At 47.8% G+C, this 16,671-nt stretch overlaps 1 protein-coding gene across 3 annotated transcripts in view; it reads right to left on the bottom strand.

Annotated features, from left to right (window-relative positions):
• The window catches only part of LOC147012180 (uncharacterized), a 142,945-nt gene that overhangs the window by 78,645 nt on the left and 47,629 nt on the right, over positions 1–16,671 (bottom strand). For all 3 annotated transcript variants that reach the window (XM_085855957.1, XM_085855958.1, XM_085855956.1), the window contains one exon: positions 14,413–14,498. In XM_085855957.1, coding sequence (XP_085712083.1) covers positions 14,413–14,498 — 86 coding nt within the window. The remainder of the gene's footprint in view (positions 1–14,412; positions 14,499–16,671) is intronic.

Genomic DNA, 16,671 nt, shown 5'->3' on the forward strand with positions numbered 1-16,671 from the left:
CTCTACACTGACCCCGGGGGTCCCTTGGGCGGGAGTCACTCCTCCCCCCAATCACTCATCGCACCATGCATTCCCCATTCGCTCCACTCACACAGACCCGCTGGCCTCACTCACTCAACAAGTGCTCACCTCACAACTTTTCAACACACACACCGCTGAACTCTGCCATCCTTCTAACTACATCCCCTAACTAACTCGTGCTCCCACGTCGTCCCTTAAACTAGTAGCACGTTCCTTTTAACACTACGTTAGCTAAACTACGTCCCCTCTACACATCCAAAGTCTGTCTCTGTCTCCAAATAAATCTATTCCCATTTTCCCATCCTAAATCTGGCTACAATCCCTCTAACTAATCCATTCCACGGGCCCCATGAGGACTTACCCCTGCCCCATGGAGCCGGTCTAACTATGCTAACCCTTCCCCCTAACTAGTTTCCATCCTGTGCCCAGGTAGGGGGGTCTTCCACCCCTTGCCCAGGAATCCTGTGCACCCGAAAGTGAGGCTTGTTTTTTTTTTTTTTTTTTTTTACATGCGCAGCACCTGCGCGGCAACTCGCACACTTTGCACCTGTCCGTGACGTCATGCAGCTGCACGTGTTCCTCGTCCCTCCTTGGACGGTACCATCCGGCAGGGATACCCCTCCTGCCGGATCCCAACCCCACGTGCAGCCATGACGTCACCGTGCGCATAAAAAAAAACAAGCCCCACGTCTCGAGGGGTTCCCCACGCGAACACATGTGCTTTGCCCGTTGGAGCTTAACACACACGATCGTGTGGAGAACCCATCCGGTCCAAATCCATAATCCTGCCTAAACTTTGTCCGTCCGCGGGATCGGCAAATCCACCGCGTGCGTTTCCGGACCGGGACTTCACTCTCGCAAGCGAGCACGTGGTGGTCTCGTGCGTTGCACAGCACGGACCTCGTGCTCGCGGCTGGGTGAACCCGGCACGGTCCCCGAAACAACTACAGCCGCTACTCGGCTTTCTTTCTTCTCATGTCGTCGTCGTCGTCGTCTCCATTCAACACACGCACACCTGCGTGTTACGACGCTCACACTCCATTCCATTACATTCACCCCGGGAGACGCGGCTGCGTGCTCCCGCATGCCAACCGACATCTCCCTCACATACCGCTCTCTCACACACACGGTGTCCCTTGCACTCGGCCGTTCACTCACGCATGCTGGGGCACTCACCCGCGGTGCCTCATCCACACACCGTGCCTCACTCACATACGCGGGGGCACTCAACCGCGGTGCCTCATCCACACACGGCGTGCTGGGAAGCACACACTCCGGCACCATCGCCACCACACCACTCACACACGGGGTCGCTTCCACACACGGGGACGCACTCACGCCTTGCACCACACACACAGGGACAACCACACTGGGGATTCGTGTCCCCACAAGGGTCTCCGGGGCCTCTATACCCCCCAAGCTCTCCGTGCACCTGTCCACAGCACCCGTCCCCTCAACCTCGCAAAGCACGACCGAACTCACCTGGTCGTGACTCGCCTCAAGGGGGAATACTCCCTCCCCTCGTTCCTGGAGGAGGCCATCCTGCTGCTCGCACCGGGTCTCCGCCCAGTCCACGAGCTCACCCCCATTGTCCTCCACTACCTCCGTGTGTGTGTGCGTCTCTTGCCTTGTCATTATCATGCAGTCTCTCTATTTTTTTTGTCTCCCGTGTCTCTATACATTTATAAGTTTCTGTTGTCCCCTCCTGTCTATTAGTCTCCGCTTCTTTGTGGCGTCTTTCCCTTATCTTTATGTAGGTCAACCTTGCTTTCTCTTTAAGTCGCTCCTGTCCTTCCCTGTTTTTCACTCCTTGCTCTTTCACGATCTCCACGTACCTCATCCTTGCTTTCCGTATTAATTGTTCCCTTCTCTCCCTCGCAATTCCTTTCACCTCGTCTCTTGTCTCCCGTGTCTCTATACATTTTCTCTCCTTGTTCCTTATTTCTGTCTCTTCCTGGTTCCTTTTTCCTTCCCATCTGAGTCGTTCTTTCTCTCTGAGCCCCATTAGCTGTTCGTTCTCCCTCCGGAGCTCCTCAATCTCCGTTGACTCCAGCCTCGCTCTCCGTTTTAGTTGTTCAATTTCACACTCATATAGTTGTTGTTTTCTCTCCCACTGTTTCTCCTGCTCTTTGTTTTCCAATCTCATTGTTTCTTTAAATTGGCTCATTTCCTTCCTGTGTTTCATTCGCTGTTCTCTCCCTACTCTTACTCGTTTCCTCGTTTCCTCTCCTGTCCTTCCTTCTCCAGTTTCATGGTTTTCTTCATTTGGTTAATCTCCTTTTTGTGTTTCATTTGCTGCTGTCTAATTACTCTTCCTCGTTTCCTCTCCTGTCCTTCCTTCTCCAGTTTCATGGTTTGCTTAATTTGGTTAATCTCCTTTTTGTGTTTCATTTGCTGCTGTCTCATTACTCTTCCTCGTTTCCTCTCCTGTCTTTCCTTATCCAGTTTCATGGTTTTCTTCATTTGGTTCATCTCCATTTTGTGTTTCATTTGCTGTTCTTTGTTTATCTCCTCATACTCCAGCCTCAGCTTTTCTTTCAATTGGTCAACCTCAGATTCATGTTCTTTTTGTTTTCTATTCCATTGTTCCTCTCGTTCTTCCCTCTCCAATCTCCTTGTGTCCTTCAATCTCCTGATTTCTCCTTCCTGCTTCATTCCTTGCCCCTTCAACTTCTCCTCGTATTCCAACCTATTTTTTTCCTTTTGTCGTTCAGTTTCAAATTAATACTCTTTCAGTTTTTTATTCCACTGTCTCTCTTGTTCCTCGTTCTGCAATCTCATCGTTTCCTTCAATTGACGGATTTCTTTCTCCTGTCTCATTCCTTGTTCTTTGTATTTCCTATTCCACTGTCTTCCTTGTTCCTCATTCTGCAATCTCGTTATTTCTTTCAGTTGGCTGACTTCCTTCTCCTGTCTGATTCGTTCTTCCATCATTACTCTTTTTTTGCATCTCATTCTGCAATCTCGTGGTTTCCTTCAGTTGGCTGATTTCCTTCTCCTGTCTCATTCCTTGTTCTTTCAGTATTCTTTCTTGTTCCTCATTCTTTAATCTGGCCTTCGCTTCCAGCTGTTCGATCTGTACAGTGTGGTTCCTTAACGTTTCATTCTCTGTTGTCGTTCTTTCTTCTCTCACCATCCTCAACTCGTTTTGTAATTCCCTCTCTTTGTTTTGGTGTTTCTGTAACTCAGAAGCTTTCTTTTCCAATTCCTTTCTCATCTCCGCACACTCCGACTTTGCTTTGGCTTCGAATTGTTCAATCTGCTCAGTGTGGTTCCTTAACGTTTCATTCTCTGTTCTCTTCCTTTCCTCTTTTAACATCCTCAGTTCGTCTTGTAATCCTCTTTCTTTGTTTTCGTGTTTCAGTATCTCAGAAGTTTTTGTTTCCAATTCCTTTCTCAATTTGCGTGCTTCTTCACTCATTTCATCTCTTCTTTCCACCGCTTCCTTCCTCAATTCGTCCCTTTTTTACTGTATTCATTTAGTTTTTTCTGCCATTCCTTTCCCATTCTAATCTCCCCTTCCAGGATTTCTCTTTTAAACTGGCTTGCCCTTACCTCTCGCTTCAGTAGTTCCAATTCCCCATCTTGTTCGAGTTTTTCCTTTTCGAGCTTTGTTTTCCTTTCTCCTTCCTCCCTCAATTCTCCCTGCAGTTCTTCGAACTGTTCTGACTTTTCCAGCAATTCCTCCGCCCTTTCCTCGAGCTGTCTCTCTCCTCTTTTTATCTTCCATTCTAGGCTTTCTCTTTCCTGATTGCCTGTTCTTATCTCTTCCTTCAATTGTTCCAACTCCCCATCGTGTTCACATTTTTTCTCCTCCAACTGTATTTCCCTCACTCTCTCCTCCAGTTCTTTGAACCGCCTTGCTTGCTCCAATAATTTTTCCATTAATTGTTTTACTTCCAAGTCGTGCTCCTTTTGTTTCTTTTCGAGCTCGGTTTTCCATTCTTCCTCCCATTGTTTCCTTTCCTGGGAGATACCAATCTGCTGTTCCTCTATTCTTTTGTTCAGTTTGCTCTTCGCATATTCCAACTGACGGGTATAAAACACTACCAAATTCTTTTTCCCACGTAATTTGTCGACTCTATTGGCCAAGTCATGTTTTTGCCACCGAATTCGTTCCAGTAAATCGTCCAATCGCTGTGTCCCCCCGTACACGTAATTTTTCTGAAGCGCGTCTGCGTGCCGTTGTGACTCGTCCACTCCACGTTGCACCTCCTCGATATATTCTTCATAACGCTTCACCTTTTCCAAGACATCCCCCAATTGTGCCTGAAGCCTGCCAATGCTCGCATAGTCATCCTGCCACGCCTGCCATGGCACATGCCGTGACCACGTGCCTTGAACCGGTGACTGGGAGCTCACGCCTCGTGCTGTGCCATTAATATCAGCCCGCTCTGTGCTGCCATTGTGCGACTCCGTTTGCCGGCAAAGTTCGTGCTCAAGCCGCTCCCACTGACCACAGTTAGTGGTGGGGTTATAATTATAAAAAGAACCGACCTGGGCCATGGATCCTACATGACGACACATACCTAATACCCCCGGCTCCCGCTCACCTTGAGACGCCATCTTATTTCTCGTAAAGGGTTAATTTAGCTCGCTCATAATTTGGAGGGAATCGGGGGTCGCTTCTCTCACCCCTGGACCGATTCCCGTGAATTTAGCTGGAGACAGGAGAGCCCGTTTTCCCGTTCTCCGATACCAGTGCCGCGAGGAGGGCGATGAGTTTGTATCGCACGACCTGACACCAGTGTTGCGGATTCGCGCCCACCGGCGTGCGAACAGCCACGTAACTCGAATCGCGGCACGTCGCCCACCGGACGGACAATCCAGTCGTGACCCTCTCGGACTAACGCCGGGAACCAGTCACGGGTGGACCTTTCGGTCTCACCGCGATCGAGCCAATCGGCCCCCGCGTGGGATAGGGTTGCTCGCCAAATTCGACCTACCTAAGTACCCACACGGAGGGTAGACCGGGCGATCGCACCTCGCCGCAGGTCGACTTCGGACACGGGCCACTTAAGCGACCCGTTCCGTACTATCGGGATAACCGAGCGGTGTTATTCGTCAGCCTCGACGGTTCGATTAATTATCGGGCGTCTTAGCCCAGGACCAACCCTTTACGTGAAGCAAGATGGGGATTCAATGAAAGAAATGACGAAGCGAAGCGGGAAAACGGTTCAACATAAAGCACATTTATTCGCGATGAACGGAAAGCACACATATACAATTCCACCAAAAGCACATAGAAAAGGAAAAGAAACACAATGCAATTTTACACAAAAAGCAAATGTAAAAGCGGAGACACAATGCAGAGCTATCCGACTACCGAGCACACGGCAACACTTATACAATTCTACTTCACAGACGGCGCCGACAACACATACCCAAAACCAAGAAAAAGAACACCCTAAAGGATGAGGCGGGCCTGGGGCCGAGACCGGGTCGGGCCTACCCGTCTGATGATGAGGCGCGAAGTGGCGATGGTGCCCCAACTCCGCGGGCCTCGCGGACAGTGTCTGGTAGGGGGTGGGAAGGGGGCCCCCTTTTGTCGCACTATCTCAGCGCGGGGGGAAACAGGAGGGGGTTGCTGATGCTCGGGGTAAGGAGGATTTTTACTCTGTCTCGGGTCCCGCGACGAGCGTCTCCACCTCGACCAGGTCGCGCCATCGGCCTCCCGCCTTCAGCTCCCGGCACCGACGCGAGCACCCCCTCGTCCGTCTTCGCCGCCGCCACCTCTCCACAGCTCCGCCGACAACTCGTTCCAACGCACAGCTCGTTCCAACGCGCAACTTCCGACGACTCTCTTGAACTCCGAACTCACTCTTTCCAACGCACACTGACGACACTTTTCTGACGAACGCAGCCGCTTATATAAGCCCCGTGGCTTCGCCTTTGACCTTTCACCTCGCTCCCCATTGGCCCGAGAAAAAGTGGGCGTGAATGCTTTTTGATCCATGAATTTGCATATAGCGACCGCCCTCCAAAGCCCTGGAGGCGGGGCCAAATCGCTCCTCGCTCACCGATTGGACGGAACAAAAGTGGGCGCGAGTCGTTTTTGATCCGTTTTTCTGCGGAAAGTCCGTGATGTTTTGTACACGCTGTTCGGTGCGCGCCCTGCACGAGTCCAATACCGGTACCCACAAGCGGCGCAAGAACGGTGGCGATGCGACGGTTGCGAGGTGTGACGGTAAAGGTCGTGGCTGTTGTGGTGAAGCGGCGTTGTGGTGGGTGGTTGATGTGATGACTGTTGAGACGTGGTTGGTGGTGGTAATAATGGCGGTTGGTCCAAAATAAAGATAGTAAAAGAAAAACGGCTATCCTGAAGAGTCGCAGCACGCATGAATGACATTTATTCCCTCTAGACAACGGGTTTGGGCCTAACTACACATATACTTACCGAGATATCTCACCTAAGGGACCTGAATGGTGGTTTGCGAATTTGGTCAACCACAACAATATGTTAGGCTACTCGTGTGCCAAATTTGGTGCTTTCCTCACAAAACGCACAATTGTTATGGTAAGTTGCCCCACTACCGATCTCGCAGGTTGGGTTGAGACGCCAATGGCGCTTTGCAGCAGGTTGGCCCTTCAGACCCCTTTTCACCTGGCAGACCTTTCTCCACCAGTTTGGCATCTCTGTTTCTGCTGTGTGCACACACCATGCAGTCTCCCCACTGTAGAGTCTCCCCAAGTTTCTCAAGCTTACCGTGTTCTCTTCGTAGAGTCTCCCCAAGCTTACCGTGGCATCTCTCTGCAGCTCTCTTGTGCTTACACAAGTCGCTGCATTTTACAGCCAGGCTCCCCGAGTGGTCTCCTCAACCCAGTAGATCACACCTGCGCATTCGCCCCACCCATAGACTCAGCTTCATCGTGGGAGATTCCAATAATATTAAAGGCCTTGGTTTCCATGGCATCAAAATGAGAAAGATGTGAGGCAGGCAAACTAGCCCAAAGCAGAGAGCAATACTCCAAGCGGCAGATGAAAGCCTTGTTGGTGGATAGGAGTTCAGGTGTGCCAAGGAAGGACTTTGTACGGCAGAGGATACCCATTTGGCGGCTTTGGAGGCCAACTTTGAAATGTGGTTTGCACAAGTAAGATAACGGCCGACAGCGAGACTGATTCGTTTGAATGACTGAACTTCAAGAGGATTGTTAAGAAAGTAGATCGGAGGGTTTGCCACACGATCCTTTCAGAGAGAGAGAGAGAGGAGAGAGAGGGTGAGAGTGAGAGAGTTGTCAGGAGTGAAAGACATAATCCAAGTGTTTGACCAGCTTGTGATTTTGGTTTTTTTTTCCCCACAGTCTAAAGAGAGGGAAGTAGCTGCAGCTTGCCTGTCTGAAGGATGTCATGGCAGAGAGTGGAGTCACGAGTAAAGAGATAAAGAGGATTTTCCAGTGTTCATATCCTACATACACGTTTTGTTGAAGACCATTGATGAAGATCAGGAGTTGGACTGGGCCCGGAACACTGCCTTGGGGCACTTCAGCTTTGACAGGGAGAGGAGAGGAAAGGTGACTCAAACATTCATCAAGAGGTAACTAATGAATAATACACCCGAGCGGGTTTGACGGTCAGCTCGGATACAAAACTTGATGCAACCGAGTGTTAATGAACCTTAATGACTCCGGAAAGTGAAAGCAGAATTAAAATTGAATTGAAAATAAACGTGTGAGGCCGCTCAAAGCAAAAATCTCCATATTCTAGGAATCATTCCCAACATCATGATACAATTTCCAAAGCCGCGTTTATGGCCGTGAAATAAATACTCTAAGTGTGTGCATTTAATGGCTGCATCCAGGACAGAGCTGGACCCCGACTAAAAATGACCCTCGGGCCACCGAGAAGCTCAATCACTCGCTGCCTGCACGTCTGCGCGGCGTCACGTGACCAGCCAGCTCACCATCGGATGAAATGTCTGAACAAAATCTTAAAACGTCCGTTTTTCACCGGAACCCTTTCAGATACTTGTAGAGCACATCCCCAAATCATCTAACATATAAACATTAATCTCACAGACGCTACGGATAAGCAGTCCCTCAGGACAGGTTACGAGGTGAAGCAGTGAACGGAAGGCATGTGGTGTCCCTTCCAGAGTCTCACGGTTATTTGAATTGAATATATTTTCCTCATGAAAAGTGTGTTTGACGGATTTGCACAAAAATTATCTTCATTAAACGTGTAGCTAAACCAGAAGGTCCCAAAAGTGAAAACAGAAATCAACAAGAACTTAAGACAGCCTCGTTATATGGCATGGCAACGGACGGAAGCCCATGGAAGCCACCCCTCGCTGCAATGCATTCCACACAGACCGAGGATATAAACATTCAATTTTCACAAAACTTGATGCAACCGAGTGTTAACCTTAGCGACTACGGAAAGTGAAAACAGAATTTAAATTGAACTTAAAATAACCGTGCGAAGCCGTGTTGAAACCAGCGGACCTCGAGTTGCCCAATAAACAGGGTCAGACGACAGAGGTAACGAGAAACTAGTTGGTCGAATTAAATCTTCTTAATAATCCCTATGAAACCTATTATGCATTATCGCCGTCCGATGCTTCCTTATAGGCCATTCGACCAATCGGTCATTTTACACTTGATGACCCTGTAACCTTGACCCCGAGGGGAAAAAGGGCTCAGACGATCTATAGAGAGCAACTAGTATTACCATCGTGTCAAGTTAGAACACAATCGGCCGAGACGTCTTGGAGGAGATAGAAAAGTAAAACTTGTTGACAGACGGACGGACCTGAGGACATCGAACAGTTACATTAGGCCAGAGAGCTGACCTAATAATAATCAACCCCAAGTCATTTTCATAACAGTATTATGGCAAAATTAACACATGGATCTATCTACTGTAAATGGATGTGTGCGCGCGTGCATGCGCATGCACGCTTTTTCTTCTGGAGCTTTCTGATGTGGAATGTGATGCACGGAAATTATATTCGTCATCTCCTGAGTTGATTAGACCAATTATCTACAAAATATTCGGAAGAATCCCCACGTTTTAAACGCACGCCATGTTAATGCACATAGCGCAGCTTAATAGGTCCTTCCATGACATGGCATGGCATTCTAATTGCAAAATAAACAACAAAAAGAATGATAACATTACAAAGCATATATCAATTCATTCTAATAATATTAATAAGTACAGGTACATTCAAAGTACACCGCCCCCGTGCCAAATAAATAAATTTATCCTCCAATCTTCGGCACCCGGCGATGCCGCCGTTGCAGCACATGGAGACGGAATTGAGAGGGAGCGGTGTACAATGATTAATTGTGAAATTAAAACAAATAAATAATAATCGTAAAATAATTTCTTCATCAATTGGCTCATAGCATACAGAAACGACCACCGTTTCATCCAAATCTGCAACTTTTTGAAAATAAAGTAATTCATCGAAAAATGAATAATCAATCGATTAATTGATCAGTAAATCAAAAATACTCGAAAGCCAAATCATTTTATCACTGTCGTTTCCAAATATCAGCTTCCTAGCTCAAAAGGTGCCAGAGATATTGCTCTGATGAGATATAAAAACAAATAAATGATTAATAAATCGATAATAATGAAGTAATTAATGAATTGATTGATTGATTTATCATAAAACAAACAAACAAACAAACAAAATACCGTCTTTGCCAAAGCACATCTTCACTTTTGTCCCCAAATTTTAGCTTCCCAGCTCAAAGGATGGCTGAGATATCGCCCGGACAAACAAACAAGAAAGAAGACAACAAAACAGATTAAGAAAAACGAAAACAACGAAAAACACCATTAAAACTAGAAGGGCACTCGGTAGAGTGCATACCTCCACCATGTAATGCCCGATCCACGAGAACGTATCTGGCCCAATACATTTTTGAAATATCATGCTATATTCGTTTTTAGCCCTATCTCTCAATGGTGAAGAATCACTTCAAAAATTAAACAATTCTCGTATACAGATCCAGATTCAGATCTTCACCAAAATCGAATCAATTTGTCGTGGTCACACACCCAACCTGTCCACCAAGTTTCATCCGAATCCATCCGCAATTTTGAGATATCGTGCTACATATCATATTTGGCCCTATCTCTCAATGGTGAAGAATCACTTAAAAAATTCTCCAAGTCGGATCTGGATCTTCACCAAAATCTAATCAGTTCGTACTCGTCACACACCGAACCTGTCCACAATTTTTGAGATATCCTGCACACAAACAAACAAACAAACAAAGGGGTGAAAACATAACCTCCTTCACCTTCGGTGGCAGAGGTAATAATATAAAATGTTAACAAACACTCATGATTTAAACGAATATAAAATGCCATTCCAACGTGATAACCAGTGCAGATGAATCTGCCAGGGAGGAAAGGTGGATACACAACACCGACGTACACACACTGTCTCCTGCCCGGCGGACATTTATTCAGTAATCACGGTAACATGTTTGCAAGCTTTTGCATCCGGCTCGCTTCGACAAAAATAGTTCATAATAAAAACCACATGGGGCAATTCACATAATTGTGGTCATTGCATTAGCATTACACCCCATCTGGATGATATAGGTTAAGAAACAAATCAGTAAACCGGAATAGCATCTCAATTCCCAATAATCGTAGCATTCCTTTCTGATGACGAACATACTGAAACCTCCGTTTGGGTCATTACAAAAAATACGGATTTCCATAAAATACGGAAGAAGATTCACCCATGCTGTAATTTGCTGAGGTCACTCGTCATCCAATCACCACCATTCTCATACGCATGCAAACAGTTTCGACTCGGACTGGTTAATCCCTTGTGGAGATCAAAATTTTGTTAAACTGTTTGCTTTAAGAGACCGGCGGAATTTTGATTCAGACATGAGGTGGGAGCCCCATTCATTATCTTCACATAATAATTCAGCCATTCACAAAGCATATCGCTTCATCGCTTCGGTACTGTGGGTCCACGTTAGCAGACCTTCGACGAGATAATATTGTTGTGGACCCGGGGTCGGGGACGAAGGCCACGAGGGGTTAACTACCTCGGGTTCCCACCAGACTCTCCGGAATTGCAGGCCATCGCACACGAATAACTTTGTGATGCAGCGGGTCACTAATCGACCGTGAACGCCAATAACTCAACCACATTACTTAGGGTCCTCTATCTAATATATAGTTTACCTAAAGGTCACGTGAGCTAATTACCGGGGGACACGCCCTCGGTACGCGCTTGCTCAAACCGGATCACTTCACCAGATCAGATGGTGAAGGAAACAGATCGTTGGGGGTTAACGTCTCGGCTAAACTGAGGTGCGAACCATGCTGGAGCAATGGAAGAAAAGACAAAAACTACCTGGGAACATTTCTATACAGTAAATGGGGTTTATTTGTATGTACAGGAGGGAAAGCAAGGAATTTGTGAGGTGCGACAAAAGGCAAGCGATCGTACAAGAGAAGCCACAGAGCGGAGTTATCCCATATCTTCTACAATCTTCACTTAAACTAGGACACACACACACACACACACACACACACACACACACACACACACACACACACACACACACACACACACACACACACACACACACACACACAAGAGAGAAAGAAAGCAGATGAGGATAAACGACCTGTCAATTCTTGGTGCAGACTGGCAGGCCAACACAACACAGAACGCTTAGAGAGAGAGGGTAGGTGGGAGGAATACTGGTGGTGTCTGAGGTATGGGACGTGTGGTAGAGTGCAATGTGGGGGATGCGGTGTCGTACCAGAGGAAAATGGGATTGCGAGTCAGTAATGATGCTCTTTGTGCATCCAAGGAAGACGGGATAGAGAGGTGGATAGAGATAGAGAGGAGAATAGATGCGTGAGGCGAAAGATTACACGAAAGAAACTGTGTAAAGGTCTGTTTATGTAGCATTTACCTCTGTGGGACGCTCCGCCTGAGCGTTCCCACCTCAAGATGTGGTGCGTCATCTCCTGCTTAATCACTTTGCCGGGGCTCGTGCAACGTGTGCTCTGCGCTGGTCCGTTTGACTGCACAGAGGTGGCGAAACGTTAACAGTACGGCAGGGAGTCGTGGCAGTCGCCCTGGATCAGGCTCTCAAGAAGAAGCACGTCCTGGCAATCGCACACAAACGAGACAGCGAGCGAAGAGCCAGCGAAGTGGAGGCAGCGAAGAAAAGAGGGCTAACAGCTCCACGCTCCCCCTTTTCTAAGACCCGGGCGAAGGGTGGGGTGATGACCCAAAGCGACGCGCTGTGACCCGAATCCTGCTTCTCTTTTGGGCCACAGCGACCCGAGCTAAGCCCTGCCAGGCTCCGGGACTGGAAATTGTCTCGGTTGCCCATCCGCTTCTGCACGGGTCAAAGCTCCTGACAACAAAGGGTATGCTCCCCGAGCTGGCACCCCAGCCCTGAACGTGTTCAGAGTACAGTCTGAATGTCAAATAGCAGCGGACTCTACCCACCAGTGATGGCCCCCCCCTCTCATGAGCCAAAATGCACACCTAGGCCCTGTAACAAACTCCCAGATCACCCTTCTTGCGATCCCTCCTCACTGCTCATCTTGCCATGGTCTGGCGACTGGAGGATTGCATAAATTCCACGTGCTCACCCGGGACGTCCCCGGCAAGATGCAGTCAAGCCATTTACACCTGCTGCTTTGCCAAGCATCGCACATTCCCGAGGACAGCCAGGGTCGTGCAGTACTCCTCTATATAGTGGCAAATTGTAGCAATACAGTGGTATGAAGGGGTGCGGGAATATTTTTCCCGTGTGCGGGAGGCGTTTGTGGTCGAAGTGGTGAGGTTTGGTGAGCGAGGTGCGAAGCAAGGTGAGATGCCGGTTGGGAAATGGCGCACAGATTTGAAAGAACTAATGGTGCGTGATGCCCGTGCGTGGGTTGTGTAGTGTGTTGTGGAGGGAGTGTGGTGGATTCGAGCCATGGGAGGCATCGTGGTGTGCTTATTATCAATCGCATATTGAATGGCGTGTGTGCTTGCATGATTGTTTTGTACTATGGCTTAAAGGATAGGGTTGGAGTAGGAATCAGAATATGAATTAGTTACTAGACCGAACTACGAGACCTATGCAACGCACTTCGTCCCGTTAACCCACTAAACATGAGGGGAGGTCTAACTGCACAAAGAATAATGAAATAACAGCCTGGGGATCACTGTATTTTGGGTGCCATTACCTTAGAGGCATGTAATTTGGTCAAACCGCAACAATATATTTGGAATTACTGATTTTTCATTATGCCAATACAATGGTCATGATATTCCATGAGCTCGCTGGAACATATTTGACTTTTCAAATGTGTTAATTATACCAGACCAGATGTTAATGCCACCACAATTCCTGCATGCCATCAATTAACTAACGGCATGAACATTACACTGAATGGCCAAGCACATGAAATAAATGAAAGTAACATTCTGAACAAATTAGACATACAACACGGGAATTGAACTTGGAGTCACAGAATGAGATGCCACCTTACTCGTTTGTTTGCCTTGCAAAGTGCAAACTCGACGCTTCACCCATTCTATCCATGGAATGTAAATCTGGACAATGACCATTAAAACTTGGGTTTAGAACGACATGGACCATTTAATCTTCTGACATTTGCCTTATTTTTAATTGCTCACATCTTTAAATTGGTTCCTATTCAGAAACAATAAATTAGCATGTGGATATACTGTAAGCTATCCGTTACAGTCGCCGAACAGCTGTAAACATGCGTTGGTGGGAAACAGGATTGGGCACGGCAGTTATAAATGGTCATAATGTACAAGTTGAGCTACAGTTTAAAGAAACGTTTGATCAAGTCACTCGGGGGATGGAATCTAAGATTGGCAGTGACCATCTCACATGCATTATATTCGGCAATATTATTCATCCAAAAAAAATCAGATATTTGGACCCGAAAAAAAAAAAAAAAACTTTTTTCAGAGCCTGCCTTCCTAACCACAACTACAACCACTTCCCACCACCACACCAACACACCAACACCATCTGCATGTGCATAATGTGTTACATTTTGCCATCATTTTTAACCATACCTTGCAGAGTTAAAAAAATATCCCCCAACAAACAATGCTTGCAGCTGCTGTATAACTGTACACATCCTTATTCGTAAGGAAAGGGGAGGGGGGATCAATCATGCTGTATTTTTAATCATTACCTCCGATTCAAAAAAGAAAAAACCGTCGCCTTTTATCTACCTTGGTGTTGTTCAACTTTGAGCAATGTCGCCAAACAGATGCTAAATTCATGCAAAAAATCATGGGCATTTCCAAGGTCACAGCATTCGGAGAGGATAAACAGCAAAAGGTGATAATGTACCACAACAAGAGTGTGCAAATGTAAACCCAATTAGTCACAGTGTATGCTTATTACAAGACTTACTGCGATGCCAAGGGGGGTTCAGACCAGGAGGCTTGCCGGTTCAATGACCCCCGGGTTGTTCCTCCTATTACTGCATTGGCAAATCCCTGCAGTAACAGTGGGAAAAGTGGGGGGGGGGGGAAGAATGTTAGAAAAATTAGCAGATGTTTAATGACATTTTGAGAGAAAAACAGATACAGAGCTGTCGAAAATAATTATATATATATATATATATATATATATATATATATATATATATATATATATATATATATATATATATATATATATATATATATATATATATATATATATATATGTGTTACGGCTGTGGAAATTCGCAAACCACCATTCAGGGCCCGTAGGTGAGATATCTCTAAGTGCATGTGTAGTTAGCCCCAAACCCGTTGTATAGAGGGAAATTATGTGATTCATCCGGGCTGCGACGCTTCGAGATAGCCTTTTTTCTGTTCTATCTTTATTTTGAACCAACCACGTCTCAACCGCCATCACACAACAACCACCACGCCAGCCATCGTCACCAACTGCAACCACGCTCCAACCCTCGGACAACAACAACGCCAACAGCCACGACCTTTACCTTCACAACTCGCTCCCACATCATCGCATCACCGTCATTCCAAAACGGCACCATAACCATCAAACCACAACCAAAAACCCTCCACCACCTTCACCTCTCTCCTTCTACGGCCATTCCCGCACCACTTGTGAACACTGAGCGTTGGACTGTCTCGGGCCCGTTCGGCGATTGGTGCCGAACGCACCGAGCCGCGAGCGCAAATAGCGGCCTTTCCGAGGGAGAATTCGGATCAAGAACGCTACACGCCCACTTCCCCTCCGTCCAATTAGCAAGCGCAGAGTGGCTTGGCCCCGCCTCCAGGCGAGTCTGTGTGAAATCGATATATGCAAATTCTAGGATCAGGGGAGATTCACGTCCCCTTTCCTCCGACCAATGGGCGAGCATGGCTCCGCCCCCGAGGTCATCCTGATCCGGATATTTGCATATTGTTTTCTCCTGCTGGCCTATAAAACGGCGAGCGCAAGGCGAGCAGAGCGAGTCGAGTCATCGGTGTGGCAGAGAGTCGAGTCGGGTGGCGAAGTGATCGGTGTGGCAGGAAGGGTGGAGTCGGACGGTGAAGTGATCGGTGTGTCTTCGAGTTGGGTTCTGGAGTCGGCTGAGAAGAGTTGCGGGAAGAGGCAAAGGAGCTCGGGTCCGAGGCGAGAAGGACGGCGGTCGGCGACGATGGCGCGGTGTGGGATCGCTCATCGCGGGACCCAAGCCAGCCATTCTGCCTCCCCCAGAGCATCAACAATTCCCCCTTTCCCCCGCGCTGAGATAGTGCAAAAAGGGGGCCCCGTTCCCACCCCACTCCAAACATCGTGCCAACGAGACCCGCCAAGGAGCATGGAGTCGGGGCACAGCCACATCTGCGGCTCGCCCGCCAACGCGTCACGAGGACGCGGGTAGGACTCCCCCCCCCCCCCGGTCTTGCGGACAATTGGCTTACAGGCCTGTCTGCCCCCTTGTCTATGAGGGTGGCTTCTTTCCTTTGCTTTTGAGTAAATGTGTGTTGGCGCCGTCTGTAAAGTAGAACTGTATAAGTGTTGCAGTGTGCGCGCGAAGTCGGTAGTAACTGCGTCGTTGTTGCTTTTGTTTTGATTGCTATATGTGCATTTTGACTGTTTGGCTGTATATGTGTGCTTTCCGTGTGTCGCGTAATAAATGTGCATTGTGTGAACTGTTTTCCCATTTTGCTTCGTCTTTTCTTCATTGACCTTCCAACCTGCTTCACGTAAAGGGTTTGTAGTGGGCTTAATACGCCCGGTAATTAATCGGAACCGTCGAGGCCGACGATAACACCGCTCGGTTATCACTGCAGCACGGAACGGACCGCTTAAGCAGTTCGTGTCCGGAGTCGACCTGCGGCGAGGTACGATCGCCCGGTTTACCATCCGCATGGGTACTTAGGTAGGTCGAGTTTGGCGAACAACCCTATCCTACGCGGGTGGCCGATTGGCACGATTGTGGTAAGGTCGAAAGGCCCACCCGTGACTGGCTCCGGGCGATAGTTCCCGGAGGGTCACGACTGAATTGTCTGTCCGGTGGGCGACGCGGTCGCGATTCGAGTGACGCGGCCGTTCGCATGCCGGCGGGCGCGAATTCGCAACAATATATATTGTTACGGATTTTAGAATCCAGTCTGATGAATGCATCCACACATCCAGGTCCTCAGACAGTTATTTCCTTAAATGCATGTT

Source organism: Eptatretus burgeri, chromosome 15 (assembly GCF_056783735.1).
Source record: "Eptatretus burgeri isolate ZD-2024b chromosome 15, Ebu_testis_v1, whole genome shotgun sequence".
Classification (NCBI taxonomy): domain Eukaryota; kingdom Metazoa; phylum Chordata; class Myxini; order Myxiniformes; family Myxinidae; genus Eptatretus; species Eptatretus burgeri.